Source organism: Eubalaena glacialis, chromosome 15, assembly GCF_028564815.1.
Source record: "Eubalaena glacialis isolate mEubGla1 chromosome 15, mEubGla1.1.hap2.+ XY, whole genome shotgun sequence".
In the NCBI taxonomy this organism is placed as follows: Eukaryota; Metazoa; Chordata; class Mammalia; order Artiodactyla; family Balaenidae; genus Eubalaena; species Eubalaena glacialis.
The window spans coordinates 67,337,946-67,356,042 of NC_083730.1; the positions used below are offsets into that span (position 1 = coordinate 67,337,946).

At 45.4% G+C, this 18,097-nt stretch overlaps 1 protein-coding gene across 1 annotated transcript in view; it reads right to left on the reverse strand.

The window, feature by feature from the left end:
* The window catches only part of MAPK1 (mitogen-activated protein kinase 1), a 95,141-nt gene that overhangs the window by 16,898 nt on the left and 60,146 nt on the right, over positions 1 to 18,097 (reverse strand). Inside the window, exons 4-6 of the mRNA XM_061168967.1 lie at positions 10,875 to 10,991; positions 3,912 to 4,026; positions 3,513 to 3,644 (exon numbers count right to left, since the gene is read on the reverse strand). Of these exons, the coding sequence (XP_061024950.1) occupies positions 3,513 to 3,644; positions 3,912 to 4,026; positions 10,875 to 10,991 (364 nt within the window). The remainder of the gene's footprint in view (positions 1 to 3,512; positions 3,645 to 3,911; positions 4,027 to 10,874; positions 10,992 to 18,097) is intronic.

The window sequence follows — 18,097 nt, forward strand, 5'->3', positions numbered from 1 at the left end:
AGTGGGGGCTACTCTTCATCGCGGTGCGCGGGCCTCTCACTATCGCGGCCTCGTTTGTTGCGGAGCACAGGCTCCAGACGCGCAGGCTCAGCAACTGTGGCTCACGGGCCTAGTCGCTCCGCGGCATGTGGGATCTTCCCAGACCAGGGCTCGAACCCGTGTCCCCTGCATTGGCAGGCAGATTCTCAACCACTGCGCCACCAGGGAAGCCCCCCTTTTTCCTATATTTAAGAGACATTTACATTTCCTTTTCTGTGAACTATTTGAGTTCACTGGGGTTTTCCCATAAGATCTTATGGAAAAATCTGAACAAACATTTTGGCCAACCCAATACTATTAACCAGACTTAAAAGCACCAGTGTTTCAGCTTGAAAGTTTTAATTTCTTGAGATCCCCGAGGTCTTCCATTCATTTCTTCCTGTGATTTTCATGCAAATCTAGACTATTAGCTACCTGCATGCAGGTTCTTAAATCTGTCTTACTGCTGTTCTATGTCCAGGGCTTTAGAATAGACACCCATCTATTTATTAAATGAATACATTTACCAATGCTGTAGTAAGAAACTAGAAGCAACCTGGTGGCAGATAAATATGGCCCCCATTGCTCTGCAGCTCCTCCCACGAAGAGGTGGATTCATTTCTCCCCCTCTTGAGTCGGGCCTGACCTTGTGATGTGCTCTGACCAACAGACTGGCAGAAATGTCCATTTCTGAGACCCGGCCAGGAGAGACCTTGCAGCTCCTGCTCTGGTTCTTTTGGAATGCTGTTGCCAGCATGAGAAGCCCAGTCCGGTCCACTGTAGGATAAGAGCCAACGGGGTGCTAGATGCTGTGCCTGCTGTGAGGCACCCTTAGGCTACGCAGCATGAGGCGAGCCGAGCAGACCCGCCCAGCTGCACCCAGCCCCGTGGGCTTTGGAACAAATATGTGCTGGTCGGGTTTTTAAAATTTTTGGTAATAAGGGTCAATTTTAGTAAGATCCTCTTCTGTATCTCATTTCACAAGGTGCCACATTAACCTAGTTATGGTTTGGTTTGGTTTGACTGAACTGTTTCTAAGTTTCAGGTGTGCAGCATCATATGGGGTGATCTGAAGGCCTGGAGTTGTGGAGGGGTTTGTTGCACAGCAACAGATAACTGATGTGAACGTCAATGTCCAACATGAGGTTGTGAAAGACACTACAGGCCACCCACAAGGGAACATTATGTACCCGTTCTTTATAACTAGAGAGACATAGAAAGGACCCAAGATATATAAATGAAAAACTCTGTCTTGAGATCTCAGAACCTAGTCCTACCAATACCAGTAGTATAGACATTCACAAAACCCTGTGATGCAGGTACTAATATTTTATAAATGGGAAAACAGAGGCCCAGAGAGGTTAAGTAGTTTGTCCAAAGGACGCTCAGCTGGTAAGTGGCTGGGCTGTGGACTGAACCAGGGAAGTCTGGTTGCAAAGCCTGTGCTCTGGACACATGATGCTTTATGCCCATTTCAGCACTTAACTCCATCTTTCCACTTGATTCTATGTATAGTTCTTCCCCGCTTTTTCATTATATTCACCCAATACCTACAATTCAAATTTAACTGGATTTTAGTGGGGTTAATTATTATCTGAAAGAACCAATCTCAAAGTTCATGACCTTAACCTAAGGAAAATAAGCTAAAAAAAACCTCAAATAATTTGATGCAAATTATGACTAACTAGAGAAAAGAGTGAGGAAACAAACAGAAGAAAAGCCCAAGAGTTCTGTTTCTTGTAAGGTCTTAATTATACAGTTTTGTTATGTACACACCTCTTAAAAAAGGCAACTCAGGAAATCAGATCTAGGTAGGTAACATGCTTGGGATGGACGATACAGCACACAAGCCAATCTAATCAGTAACACGTGCAAGGCATGGGAAGTTCTAATTTTGAAAATTCTGCAACTAGAATACATTATATAACTAAATAGGTAGAAGCTGTGCACACTTTGGTAGAGCAAACATTAAAGGTTATTTTGGGATTCTGATAATTAAGACTATTTCTTATTCTCTGACTTACTTCTATACGTCCAAACTGTCTACCATAATCATACACTACCTTTATATCAGAGAGTTTAAAAGACAGTTCCTCTTATATCCAAAAGAAATTCAATTTTAAACCAAGTGTTTCTGAAACTTGGCTCAGGTCAACACATAAAACAAATTTAACATCTAAGTAAATCGTTGTTAACGTTAAAAAATACACATATATGTACACACACACACACATATATGCATACACACATATTAGAAAAAGCTAAAATCCAGTCAACAGCAGACTGGATGTAAATATTGTAAAATCACTGCACCAACATGTCAGCAAGCTGTTCTCGGGTTCCCTCCTCTGACCTCTTCCTTCCACTCTAAGGACCCCTATGATGACACCAGGCTCACCTGGACAACCCATGCTAATCTCCCCACCTTAAAGTTAGCTGACGAGTAACCTTACCCCTCTCTGTCATGTAACCTAACATGGATTCAGTTTCCGGGAATTAGGACACGGACATCTTTGGGCATGGGGTCATTATTCTGCCTACCACACTTTTATGACAGTATAAAGTTAAAAAAATAGCTGCCTAATATATTTACCAGGTACATGTTAAGCAGGAATGAAGGATAATATAATTATTAAACAAAATTAACTTATAAGATATCAAAGACTAAAATCGAATGTATAACCTTTCTATTTTATGGAACATGCTCTTGGAACATATCCAAGATATCTTCACCCAACCTAAGGCCATGAAGATTCTATTCTGGTTTTTTTCTCAAAGCTTAATAGCTTTAGTCCTTCTGTTTAGGTCCATGTTACTTATTTTTCGCACACAAATGTCTAATTGTTCCAGCACCATTTGTTGAGGAGACTGCCATAGGCACCAGTACAGATAAATCTAAATCTGAAATGCATTCTGCTGAGTGGAAGAATCCAGACATAAAAGGCTACGTATTACATAATTGCAATTCTATGACATTCTGGAAAAGGTAAAGCCATAGGGACAGGAACCAGATCAGATGTTGATTGCCAGGGACTAGGCGAGGGAACTGACTACGAAGGGGCAAGAGGCAACTTTTGGGGACGATGGGAATGCTCCAAAACTTGACTGTGGTGAAGTTACAGTACTGCATACGTTTGTTAAAATTCAAAGACTTGCACAACTAAAAAGGGTGAATTTTACTCTATGTGAATTATTCTGTGATAAACCTGACTTTCAAAATGATCAAATGACAAGATGACCTTAAAAAAACTGAACTTAATCCAAGTTAAAAAGTAGCAAAGAAACTAAAACGTGGAAAACTAAACAGTCACCTCCAGACTCCCTTACCCTATGGCCACCGCTCCTAAATAAGAGGGAAGAAAGCAATGAAGAGTGAGCACCAAATAAGGCATTATCCAACAGCCACAGACTAGTGACCTACTGCTTTAATGAATAAGACAAAGAAACAAATAAAAGCTAAGCCTAAGAAAAATAATCAATGAAATCACATTTACCTTTGGAGTCAGCATTTGGGAACAGCCTGTTCCATGGCACCTTATTTTTGTGCGGAAGAGAAAGCAAATAGTTTCTAGCTTTTAAATTTATTATACAATTCAGGTCTTCCTGGGATGGGGATCCAAGAATACCTATCAGATAAAATAATAAGCTGTTAATTATCAAGACCAAGGTAAACCAACTGCACACCATCAGAAGTGGGGCGGAATGGGCACTGACATTCAATGTCTTCTCACTACCTCCCAATGCTTTTTACAAAGTCCTTAATGTTTTAAATCAAGGAAGATTAAAAAAAAGCTCATGTCCATCACAGGTTGAAGAGTTGCTGGAACTCTTCTTAATTTCATGAGGGTACTCTGATGTACACAGTGGGTCCCCAGAATGCTCAGAAACCTTACCCAGAATGTGGTTCAGCTGGTCGAGGTAATGCTTCCCCGGGAAGATGGGCCTGTTGGAGAGCATCTCTGCCAGGATGCAGCCTACAGACCAAATATCAATGGACTTGGTGTAGCCCTGCAGTGGAAAGGAGAGAAGATGAAGAATGACCTCTGCTGTTCCATGACACAACGAGACCTTTCTGCACGACAGGCACAGGGCTGCTGGAGTGTCAGCTTCTCCTCTGGCTCTATAATTCAGAAATAAGAGACCATGGAGAGACAAATATCATTTGGCTTTCTTATAAGACACTAAACAACCCAGATTGCTTGATTTTATTTCTCTCTTCAAAGTTGATTAACTTGTTATTAAGTTAGAATTTCTGCAGTATACTTCATTTCTTTTTTCAAATGATTTGAGAGAAAGAATCAGAATCCTTGTAAGCTGAAGCTGGAAAAAGAAAAAAGTAGAAACAACCACTGATTGCTTTAGGACATTTGTGGCCCACTTACTCATTTTGGAAACCTGGACTTCCCTGGTGGTGCAGTGGTTAAGAATCTGCCTGCCAATGCAGGGGACACGGGTTTGAGCCCTGGTCCGGGAAGATCCCACATGCCACAGATCAACTAAGCCCGTGCGCCACAATTACTGAGCCTGCACTCTAGAGCCCGTGAGCCACAACTACTGAAGCCCGGGCGCCTAGAGCCCATGCTCCGCAACAAGAGAAGCCACCACAATGAGAAGCCCGTGCACCGCAACAAAGAGCAGCCCCCATTTGCCGCAACTAGAGAAAGCCCGCGCGCAGCAACGAAGGCCCAAAGCAGTCAAAAAATAAAAATAAAAAGTAAATAAATTAATTATAAGGGGGGGGGCACTGCTACATTTCCAGAATATCTTTATCCATTTTGAAAATCATTAAAAACAAAACACAACAATTACCCATGATCTCTGCCAAAAAGAAGCACGTGCCGGCTCCATCATGTCTCACTGATCCCTATTGCTTATCTCCTTTTTCTATTCATTTTTCAGGTATATTTTTTCTTTTAAAGGAATTCAGTGAAAAGACATGGAAGAATTATCATACAACAGTAAAAAAAAAGATGTTACTATATAAGTTGAGTTTTATGGAGAATGCTTAGGTATAGTGATAAATAGAAGAAGAAATGTGGAGAACAGCTAGAGGGAAAAAAATTTATCCGAATATTAAAGTTTATGGAAACATAGCAAAGTATTTTTTGAAAATCAAAGAATTAATGATCAGATCTACAGCTCTGATAAAATGGGTTGAATTTCAAAACAATTATCTTCAATAAATTACAGAGATTTAAAGTATCTCCCCACAATTTCCTACTAGATTGATTGATTGATTCATTCATTTATTTATGGCTGCGTTGGGTGTTTGTTGCTGCACGCAGGCTTTCTCTAGTTGCAGCGAGCGGGGGTTACTCTTTGTTGCCGTGCGCGGGCTTCTCATTGCAGTGGCTTCTGTTGTTGCGGAGCACGGGCTCTAGGCACATGGGCTTCAGTAACTGTGGCACGTGGGCTCTAGAGCGCAGGCTCAGTGGTTGTGGTGCACGGGCTTAGTGGCTCAGTGGCATGTGGGATCTTCCCGGACCAGGGCTCGAAGCCGTGTCCCCTGCATTGGCAGGCGGATTCTTTTTTTTTTTTTTTTTTTTAAATTAATTATTTATTTATTTTTAGCTGTGTTGGGTCTTCGTTTCTGTGCAAGGGCTTTCTCTAGTTGCGGCAAGCGGGGGCCACTCTTCATCGCGGTGCGCGGGCCTCTCACTATCACGGCCTCTCTTGTTGCGGAGCACAGGCTCCAGACGCGCAGGCTCAGTAGCTGTGGCTCACGGGCCCAGCTGCTCCGCGGCATGTGGGATCTTCCCAGACCAGGGCTCGAGCCCGCGTCCCCTGCATTGGCAGGCAGATTCTCAACCACTGCGCCACCAGGGAAGCCCTGGCAGGCGGATTCTTAACCACTGCGCCACCAGGGAAGTCCAACGTGGTAATTATTATTACTATAATTAACAGTAACTATAACCATAATGATGGTGGAGACCTGGAGGACGCCATCTTAACCAAAAGATCAACATGAACTTCACCGATACCGACACAAACCAGGTATGCCTCCTGATATGACAGATGACGCGCTGAGAAGAAAACACTCTTTCTGTGGTATTCGTGCCCAAAATGCATGACACAAAACTGAGGCACGTGCTACAAGTAGCTGACCCGCACCCTTCAAAAACATCAAGGTTGGGCTTCCCTGGTGGCGCAGTGATTGAGAATCTGCCTGCCAATGCAGGGGACACGGGTTCGAGCCCTGGTCTGGGAAGATCCCACATGCCGCAGAGCAACTAGGCCCGTGAGCCACAGCTACTGAGCCTGCGCGTCTGGAGCCTGTGCCCCGCAACAAGAGAGGCCGCGACAGTGAGAGGCCCGCGCACCGCGATGAAGAGTGGCCCCCCGCTTGCCGCAACTAGAGAAAGCCCTCGCATAGAAACGAAGACCCAACACAGCCAAAAATAAAAACATCAAGGTCAAGAAAGGCTGAGGAACTATTTCAGATTAAAGGCGACTAAAGCAACAATGCAACGTGTGAGCCTTGCACACATATTGAGAAAAGCTATAAAGGTTATTATTGGGACAATATCCAAAATCTGAATATAAACGGGGCATTACTGTTGGATCAGTGTTAATTTTCCCACTTTTGATTACTGTACTACGGTCACGTGAAAGAACACCCTTCTTTCTCACCTCCACTGCTGCCGCTCTGGGCTGGACAAGTCTTTGTTGGGGGGCCGGCCTGCGCACCACAGGGTGCTCGCTACTGCTCTGACCTCTCACTGTTTGATGCCGGCAGCACCTCCCCTACTGGTTGTGAGAACCAAAAATGTCTCTAAACACAACCAAATGTCCTCAGGGAACATTCGAACTACTCTTCTAAGGACACAAACGCTGAAATGCTTAGTGCTAAAGGTGCACATATACAATCCATTCTCAAATGACTCACAAAAACAGGCACAGAGAGAGAGAATGAAAAAGCAAACGGGACAAAACATAAAGAGCTAGTGAGTGTGCATCTGAGGTGAAGGGTGGACAGTTCCCGCCAGCAGCTCTGTGAGGCGGCTTCCCTCTGCTTTAATACGACTGTGATTCTGTTTCCCTCTTCACTCATTCTCTCACATGTGTACAGGAGATTTTTCTAGAGGTTACGTGACATTACAGGATATTATACGTGAAATGTGACAACAGTGAACCGTGCTTCCCTAATGCTCTGTGTTACAGAATCACACATGGGTGTCGGTGTCAGGAAGAGCAATGGATGCCATGGTTTCAGATTTCACGTGGCAATTAGCCTTTCCTCTGCTGGGTTTTGGTGTGGTATCAATGAAGAGCCAAGAGTAGCTGAAAAGACTACTAACTCTCCCTTTCCGAGCTTCGTGCGAAGACTTCACTAACTCTTCACTAACTTCACCAAAACAACATATTTGACAGACTGAATGCAGAACCAGGTGAGAATCCAGCAGTGTTCAAATCAAGCCAGACGCTGAAGAGATTTGCAAAGATGAGAACACCCCTCTTCTCACTAAAATGTTTTTGTTGTGGAAAATAAACATTTTTTAAATGAGAACTAACTTTTTAACATTTATTTTAATATAAAGTAATTTAAGAGTTAATAAATACTTTAAACAGTTTCTGTTTTGGGGCTCCAAACTGGTGGCTCAGCAGTTAAGAATCCGCCTGCCAATGCAGGGGACATGGATTCGAGCCCTGGTCTGGGAAGATCCCACATGCCGCGGAGCAACTAAGCCCATGCGCCAGAACTACTGAGCCTGCGCTCTAGAGCCTGCGCGCTGCAACTACTGAGCCCACGTGCCCTAGAATCCATTCTCCACAACAAGAGAAGCCCCTGAAATGAGAATCCCGCGCACCACAATGAAGAGTAGCCCCTGATCGCCACTAGAGAAAGCCCGCACACAGCAACAGACCCAACGCAGCCAAAAAAAAAAAAAAAGTTTCAGTTTTAATTTCTATATAGTAAATATTGATAGATAAAACCCACATAAAGAAAACCTGCTTGGGGTCTTGGATAAATTTTTAGACATTCAGACACTGAAGGAGTCTTGAGAACAGAATGTTTGAGAACCCCTGCCTTTTCTTTTCTTGCAATGTTTCTGTGAATTGAAAATTCTATCAAAATGAAATGTTACAAATACACACACACAGAGCGCTCTAGCTGGCCAAAGCTGGGACAATGAGTATAAAAAAAAAAGAAGATAATGGACAGCAAACAAACAAACAAAAACCCCCACAACCACCATGAGTCCATAATCATGTTTTCAAAACAAAGACAGGGGTCAGAGGAAGAGAAAGAGAAAAGGGGGAAACCTCTTCTTCACAGATGAATGCCAGCCCATCGATGTAAAAGGAACAATCAATTTAGAAAATCACGTTTTGCAGTGGAGACAATGGTCCTCAAGGGCACACCCCTGGGGGAGAGGCTGCCAGGAAACAAGAGGAGCCACACAGATGGCTTCCAAGACTCTGTGGGGTTTGTGCCAGAAAAGTGTGACCCAAACCTAATCAGGAGGAGCCAGTCCCAAGAATTCAGAAAGAGACCCGCTGGGCACAACACCACCTCTGCGCTCTGCCAAGTATTCTGTGTCATGGAGAAGCCAGGAAGGTGGGAGGACTGTCCCAGATGGGGCACGTGTGAAACCCGATTAGATCATGGGCTGAAAACCACTCACGAACAGCTGTGAAGAACTTTGGCAGTTGGGGGGACACACACACAACTGGGATGGCACTGAATGAGCGCCGGCCGTCACAGGCGCTCGCAGGGTACCGCGGCTGTGGGGAAGCACACCGCCTTTTCGGGAGTATTAGTGAACTCCTAGCATCAGTCGAGGTGTGCAGTGCTGGTTTATGTTGGTGAAGTGTCAAGAGGGTTTGACACAAGGGAAGAGAGAGAAGAGACAGGGGAGAGAGAGGGAGGCAGAAGATGTCAACAGCTGGTGCTGTAAGGGGAATATGGGTGTTCACTGGACTCTCTTCTGTGGGTGTGAAAATGTTCTAAATCAATAAAAAAGAAAATCCTGAATACACTGCTAGAAGTAACATTCTCAGGTTAGAGGTGCTATAAATAAAAAAGGATTCAAACTCAGTTTTGCCTATAGTTAACTCTGCAAAAACAGAGGTCACCCTCCTGGCTACTTCCCCCTGGAGGGTGGCCAAGAAGTGAAGACCGGGGAGCGGCTCAAGTGGGGACGGATGCCGTAAGACCACAAGGCCCCAGGACGCAAAGGACAGCTTTCCTTCCAGCTGGCAGGCGCTGCTGCACACACGGGCGCCTCTGGCGTGGAGCGGCTGTCACATGGCCCGTCTGTCCACAGCAAGAACCTGTTGTGTGGGATTGTCATACAGAATTATGAGAGAATCAACACAACATTTTCTCCTTTGAAACATCTGTTACACCAAATCCTTCTTTACAATGGAATTTATTTTAATGGAATTTTACTTCCATAGCTAAACTAAACACAGGTATGATATCAAGAATAACTAACTGCTTTAAACAAATTTCAGTTTCCTCACAAAAGCAACCTACATCCCAAGCCCTTTCACTTGTAAAGAATGGAGGAAGAGAATGCAGCCTATGGGCTAATTACACCTGTTCTTTTCATTCCCACAAAGCCTCTCAGGATGATTTCTGGTTCCTACACCTGAACATGGGGTCCAAAGTCTATTTTTATAGCTTTTTTTCCTTTCTTTTTTTTTTGGTTGCACTGGGTCTTAGTTGAGGCAGGCGGGCTCCTTAGTTGTGGCTTGCCTGCTCCTTAGTTGCGGCATGCGAACTCTTAGTTGCGGCATGCATGTGGGATCTAGTTCCTGGACCAGGGATCGAACCCAGGCCCCCTGCATTGGGAGTGCGGAGTCTTAACCACTGAGCCACCAGGGAAGTCCCTATTTTTATAGCTTTTCTTCATGTATATTAATGTTACATTATGGAAGATGGAACCGAGATCAAGAATCTGTCTTGAGATATGAGATACAGGATTAGATATTAGATGTCTGGTGCACTTAACTTCTCAAATGTGACACCTTATTCAAATACTATTTGCAAATGATATATTAAAAACACTGAAACTCCAGGACTTCCCTGGTGGTCCAGTGGTTAAGACTCCGTGCTGTCAATGCAGGAGGCATGGGCTCGATCCCTGGTCAGGGAACTAACATCCCACATGCCATGTGGCATGCCCAAAAGATAAAACAAACAAAAAACAAAACTGAATCCCCAGAGCAGCCCTCACTGTTTGCCACTGTTGCTCATACAATTAACAAGGATGTCGTACTTCACTTTCTCTTGCTTTTATAAATTTTTCAATCATTCCTTATGACCCAGACAAAGACCTTGTTAGTAGTGTGCTTTCGATCCAGATACAGGGACTACCATTTGGAAGCAGGACCGTCATATAATTTTGAAAGAATTATAGCAGCTCCTATTTTTTCCACACCAATGTTTTCTTCCAGCTATACTATAATTTTGCTAAAGAGACATTCTTCATTATCAGGTATGTCTGACCTTTACAGAAAAGCTCTGGTCCGCATTCACAGAAACACACACCGCATACAGAGCTCATCTCTGACACAGAGCCAGCCTGCCCCTGGCAGTGGCAGCCGCAGGAGTGAAAGCTGCCCCAGGTAGGACTGCAGGAGAGCTGACCAGGGGGTGGGACACAGACCATTCATTGTACCAGTGACCAGGGAGGCGGGCCCTCCAACTCTATAACACATCAGCACTACCCCAGCCGAGGGCCCAGAAGTTCAGTGTTGAATGGGAGACAAAGACATACCTTTGTTCTGGCCAGACAGGCCAGCCCTCCACCCAGGTGGAAAGAGACTTACTGAGTGGGAGGCTTACTGCAACTCACGTCCAAAGTTCTTTTGCCTCTTGGGTTTTTTTATGCAAACTTGGTCCTTACCTTGGAATTCAACATAATTTCCGGAGCCCTGTACCAACGTGTGGCAACGTACTCCGTCAGGAACCCGGTGTGATCATGGTCCGGATCTGCAACACGGGCCAAGCCAAAGTCACAGATCTAAGAGAGAAAAAAACAGGACACGTTCTTAGAGATTCTAACCAATTTAACATCAAAACATCATAAACACAAAAAAGACAACAGCAGTAATGATGACAAGTAACTGCTACCATTCCTATGTGGCAGATACTTCTTGGAATTCTACACACTCACTCTTACCTAATCGTCACAATCTGAAAGGCAGCTGCCGTGCATCAGACAGGAACAGGCTGGAGGAGTCTTGAACAGAACACATCTTCAGAGGTATCCTCACCTCTCATTATCTGCTTATCCCACAGCAACCTTGCTTAGGCCACTTGACAGAAACTGTTCTGCTCGGAAAATAAGGTCACCCAAACCAGACTTCTCCTGCTGACGCTCGGGGGTGGTCACCGTGGGATCAGCTCCTCTCCCGCACTCACCCTCTCTCCGCAGACCTGACCTCCTGCTGGTCCTCCACCTGCTCTTCCTACCTCCTTCCCCCTCCCCCTCCACGTAGCCAAACCCACTCCCAAAGCTTTAAAAGATATTTCACATACTGAAGATGAATCTTTTTTAAAAAACAAACACCCAGCTTCTAACTTCCCCTGACTCACAAAGTACTTGCTGGCCTTTCGCCATTCAACGTTTTGGCGCTACTCCAGCTCCAATGTATAAGGAAAGTAACTATAACATATTTAGTCCCATACAATTGCAGGATATTTTAATTCCTAGCTCCTGGGGAACTAACCCGAGAAAGAGAGAGAGATGTTAACAAAGACAGGCCAGACTCTAGCAGAAGGCAGCCTGGAAGACAGAGATCACTTTGGAGGCTTATTGTTTTAATTCACCTAAGAAGTGATAAGGGTCTGAGCTCAGGCCATAAAAATAGGATAAGGAGGAAGGGACACACCTCAGAGATACTCATGAGACGTAAATGGACATCAACCTCTGCTCAGAGATCCCATAGTTGAAGTTCTCGACAATTCAGAAAGATTCTGAACGCTCCCGTCCACCTCACCAGTGTCTCCCTCTAGCCTTGGACACTGGCATCCCCATGTGGCACCTCTTGACCCCACAGGCCCTGCTGCTTGCTTCAAATGCAGGATTCAAGAGAAGTGACGTATCTGTGTGGCCCAATTTCCGTCTTTTGACATACTGTCACTGCATATTCAAAAGGAGCCAATGTCACATCTGCTTCCCCAGTCGCTCTTCCACAGGCTACGCTCTAAGCGCACCCTAACAAAGCTGCATGGTGAGGCTGTCTGGGCCCTCTCGCAGCTGACAGTCCCCTCTTGGCCTCCATCACCACCCCGCGCCCCCCAGCACCAGCCTCACCTCTCGAGCCGGCCAGCTTGCTGATGCCATCGCACCCTCGACAGTCCAGGGTCTGTCAGAGGATCGGGCTGACGGACGGCCATAAGTTTTACAGGGGGACCGTGGTAAGCTCTAACCTCAGCTTGATTGATCTTGAGGCTTTTGACATACCTGCACCCTATTTGTTTCCTTAGAGCCTATTCTACCAAGTCCTGTGAAACAAACTGCAGGAATACTCAGTTCACTAGCAGTACAATCCCTGCACGTGTGATTCCAGCTCAGGAAGCAAGAGAGGAGCGATTTCTCCTTACACGCAAAGGTGGGTCCTCTAAGCCATCCAGAAGTCACCATTTGCCACGCAGGACTACCACCAATTCACGTCAATTCCGTGTGGCTTCAACTTTCAATACAGCCCCCAGTTTCTCTTTTTTCAGGGCTAACACCTCATCCTCTGATTCAAGTTCAATCTAAGCTCAGCACTTGGTCTGCCTTCTGCATGTAAATGGACACTTGAAGCCATACTCTGAGTCGTGCACTCAGAGGAGAAATACTGCATCTCAGCAGCAGAGTAAAAGCACCGCAAGCCCCTGACCAGGATCCCAGATCCTTCACCGCCCTCTACTACACTCAGCCCCACACAGCGTGGATGGGTCCAGACTTGATCCACAGCTTTTTGTGCGTCAGTGGAACCAAAAAACAAATCCCAGATGAAAAAAAAACAGCATATAGGAAATTCCCAGCTCAGTGAGGCCTAGTACCGAGGCTGACGTCTCCACACACCTCTGGGAGCGTGGACAAAGAAACAGAAGCCGCACTATGGGAGGCTTGATGAGATTCTTAAACATCTACAAAGACGGGATAAGTGGTGTGAGCAACTTTAAACACAGCTGTGGCAGACTGGACTTTCTAAAGAGGGTCACACCAACATAACTCTTACCCACGCTCCTGTTTCAAGCTCTTTGGCTGAATTTGTATCAAGAGAGCAGGATCTATCTTCCCTTCTCTTGAATCTGGCCAAACCTTTGTAACTGCCTAAACCAACAGAATATAGTGGAAGTGATGCTGTGAGACTTCCGAAGCGAAATCATAAAATGCAATGTGGCTTCTACCTGGCTCTCTCCACTGGGGTCCTTGGAACCCTCTGCCCACATTGTGAGGACACCAGGCCACGTGGGCTACACGTGGCTGTTCCTTGGCATCAACTGCCAGGCCCTGTGGGAGATGACTTGAGCCTCCACCCCCATATCTTCTAGCCGAGGCCCAGAGGCTGGAGCAGAGACCAGTCACCGCCCACCACTGCACCCTGACTGAACTCCTCACCTGCAGAAACTATGAGCTCAAACATAATTCTTGTTGTTTAAGGCCACTACATTTTTTTTTTTTTAATAACAGATTTTCTTTTTCTAGGGCCATTTTGGGTTCACAGCAAAATTCAGCAGAAAGTACAAGGAGTTCCCCATGTACACCTGCCTCCCCTGCCAGGCACAGCCTCCCCCACTATCAACATCCTGCACCAGAGCGGGACGTCTGTTACAGTCGAGGAACCTACACTGACACATCATTATCACCCGAAGTCCATAGTTTACCTTCAGGTTCACTCTCGGTGTTGTACATTCTATGAGTTTTGACAAGTATGTAATGACATGTATCCACCAGTACACTGTCATACAGAAATAGTTTCACCTCCCAAAAAACTCTCTGCGTTCTGCCTTCACTTGGTCTTTTTATCCTCAATTTCTTCTTCTTTGGAAGGCCACTACATTTTGAGGTGATTGTTACAGAGCAAGACACAGCTAACACAGTGGTGCTGGACAGGGTGCTTAAGACGGAGCAGCCCTCTCTGAGGAGGACCCACGTGCAGTGACACTGGAACACTGAAGAGATGCCAGCCATGGGAAGACCTTGGGAAACCAGAGCAACTGACTGGGAGTCTGTGAGGGACAGGGCCTTAGTCTGTCTGGAATTAGGGAGACTCGCTTTACCTGACTGCAATCTGATTCCTCCTCGAAATTCCTGCCTGAGTGTTATTTCTAAAACATAAATCACCTTTCTGGCTCAAAAATCTTTTAACCAATCCCCTCTGCCTAGTAAATAAAGCCCAAATTCTTTAAGCAAAGACCTTCCACACACTGTCTGCTCGGGTGTCTCCCACCACCACCTCTGTGCCACATCTGCTCCTACCGACAGTTCCATGCCCTTCCTGACTCCGCGACGCCCTCTCAGTTGAGGACCTGATGCTCACCATTGCCTGACCCTAAATACCAGCATAAAAGTGACCTCTTCTGAGAGGTTTCCCAGGAACCAACACCAATCCCACGAATGGCTCACTTTTCTGAACTCTGCTAATACTTTGTTTGACGTGTATTGTATGTAAGCACATACCCACAATCCATGACAGTTAGCTGGATATATGCCCATCCCCAGAGCTGGAATGTAAGTCCCTAGAAAAAGGCAATACTCAACTAACTTTTTATCTCTAAGTGGAGTGGTCTTTCAACATCAGGTGAATAAATGCCTTATTTCAAATGCTTATAGGAAGCATAGCAACTCGGGTGGATTAACTGGCAGAGACTCTAGTACTGACCACTTTTCACAGTATCTGAACTACTGATTATCTCTTAAAAGTAAAAACCAGGGTACAGCATTACCATTAATGTAAAATCTTACATTAATACTTAAACAATAATGTTAAAAAAAACTGCATTGTTCAGAGTGGCAAGATGAAGAAGGAAAAGTTTTAGAATTAGCAGCATTCCTTTCCCACGCAGAACGCTGCAGTACAGCTCCTTCTTTAAACAAGAACTAAAGCGGCAGTCGCTCCTCCTGTCTGGAAGCCATCAGAAGGGGTGGGTCCTGTGGCCTGAGGGTCACTGTGGGCTGGGAGGAACCGCAGCAGCCCAGTGGGCTTGAGAGAGGGCTTCAGACCAGGACACGGTCTAGGTCCGAGGTGAACAGGGAGTCTATGTGGGGAGGCGGTGGCAGCCCACCCAGGGGACTGGAGTCTGAGCAGAGGGTCCAAGGATTATATTGCACAAATCAATTACGTCACTGGAGGTTGCAAAATGGCGACTTCTCTAATTTTATTATTCGTTGCGCATTTATTAGCTGGCATTTATTTTAAGGAAGAGCCATCATTCATCAACTGGGGCTATTTTCTTACCCTGATGCCCAGATCTCACTGGAAAGACAGGGAAAATGTTTAATCCTTTCCCTTTAGTTACCAATTTTCAGAATAGTGAGTTGGTATAAGGAGGATCATGTTTCATTACTTGTATCCTCCACTCCTAGTATAAGGCATAGAACCAGCAGGTTCTCAAAATTTTTGATTATAATTTAAAAAATAAAGAGGGTGATGTAGGGTTTAGACCTCTACAAGATTGCACAACTTGAGACCTCCCTGGTGGTCCAGTGGCTAAGACTCCACACTCCCAATGCAGGGGGCCCGGGTTCGATCCCTGGTCCGGGAACTAGATCCCGTATGCTGCAACTAAAGATCTCGTACACGACAAAGATCTCGTGTGCTGCAACGAAGACCCGGCACAGCCAAATAAATAAATATTAAAAAAAAAAAAAAGGATTTCACAACTCCATTCATGGTCATCAATGGAAAGCTCATGTGATTTTTTAAAGTTCCTTTAACACTACAACACTAAAAGCTAATATAGCATTAACCAAAAAACTGCCAAGGCTTCAAAATAAAAAAGCAGTAAAATTCATTACAATTCCATAAGAAGGAAGGTAGACAACCAGGATACAGTACAAGAAATATGACCTATCACTCCTACTTGGCTACTTTTTGGGCTGAGTAAATTCAAATTCTCATAAAACAAAAGCCAGCCCCAAAAACGTTTCATTTTGTATCTTTCAAAGTCCTCCTTCCCATGCACACCCAGAACCACACATGCTGTGAGCCTAGCAGCCCAGAACTCCTCCTGGGGCTGCTGGGGGCTCAGTACGCAAACGGCGAGGACACGGACTGCTGGAGACCACACTCCCCTGGCAGTTTCACTAAAAATATGCGAGCAGAATCTCGAAATAGGGTCTACAACCCTTGCTTTTCTGCAGCCCTGAGAAATAAAGAGGAAGCCTACAAGGAGAGGGTCCCAGGAGGGCTCTGAGAGGCTGGTGTCTGCTGGGTCTCTGGGCTTCAGGTAACAAGTACAAAGCATGTTTATAGAGCCAAAAACTAAAGGTCTAAGACACTGAGAAGAGTTGATATCCTGAGGGCTCAAGACTAGAAAATACTTAGTAACACAGAAGCTAACGGAAAAGGAAGAAGTGACATCATTACCTACTTGAAAATTCAAAAAGGACTAAATAACAAGTCAGTAAGGCCACCGATCACAAACTTTCTAGGTACAGGGCTTGTGGGACAGCATCACGGTCACCCCAAGGTCTGAGGATGTGATGGGCATTCGGTGAGTCCAGAGCTCCACCCTCCCACGTGCACCTGCCCTGGCTGTTGGACATGCTCCCACGGCAAATCGGTGACTCGGTGACACACCACACTCATCTCTGGAATGAGAGTCTCTCCTGAATATTCATGCCCATGTGGATGATGCACACCCCACATGGACATTTTTAAACGTGGGTGAATTGTACTGCTGTAAATATCTAAAACATCCTATTGTGTTTCTGAGTGTGTGTTAAATTGGGTTTTGAAAACAATGCCTGGATTGTGCAGACGGCCAACAACACATATATATCAGTGTGGGTGTCCATTTTGGTGAGCAGTGAATAAAATGGCCCGAGGTAAAGACAAGTCCACAAACAGTGAAGAGACAACAAAGTAGTCTAGTTCTGTGCTGCTTCTTTTTTTTTTTTTTTTTTTTTAATTTTTATTTATTTATGGCTGTGTTGGGTCTTCGTTTCTGTGCGAGGGCTTTCTCCAGTTGTGGCAAGCGGGGGCCACTCTTCATCACGGTGCGCGGGCCTCTCACTATCGCGGCCTCTCTTGTTGCGGAGCACAGGCTCCAGACGCGCAGGCTCAGTAATTGTGGCTCACGGGCCCAGGTGCTCCGCGGCATGTGGGATCTTCCCAGACCAGGGCTCGTGTGGGATCTTCCCAGACGAGGGCTCGAACCCGTGTCCCCTGCATTGGCAGGCAGATTCTCAATCACTGCGCCACCAGGGAAGCCCTGTGCTTCTTCTTAAGGACAAGCATTTTCAAGCCAAAGTAAAAGTCAACTTTTCCCAGAAATATTACATACTTAAAATATTAACAATGGCTCTCCAAAAAAAACAAAAGCAATCTGCCATAAAAGGACTGTGATAAGAAACAGAAAGAAAAAAAAAAAGCACTAGGATACACAAAAATATTCACTATAATTTTTCAAGAAAATCACTAAGAGCCGACAAAGTACGGCCATTCCTTGTGTGCCAACCTGGCTCTCATTTGCACAGATCCATGCACAGGGATCTGGCTACACCCCATGTAGGACGTCATGAATTTAACTCAGAAGGATCCTAAGAGGTGACAGAGTCCAACTGAGTCATATCTGATGCAGGAAGCTGTCCCTCACAACGTCTCACAGGACATCTGCCACCCTGCTTTAAACACCCAACGACAGCGGATAAGATGACCACCTGATGACAGGACCCACTGCCTTTTTAGATAGTTCCAGAAGGCTCTCCATGATCAACACTTCAGTGATCACCAAAGCTGCAGCCACAAAGAGCAGGCCTCAGTGTTGGTGCACTCATCCCTTACTTCTTATTCTTACTATATTTCTGTTGTTCCTTCTGCCTGCGCCCAACACAGCCACTCGCCCACTGCAAGCCTGACATGCTGAGAGGGACAGCACTACAATCCTCCTTCCTGATGCCTCACA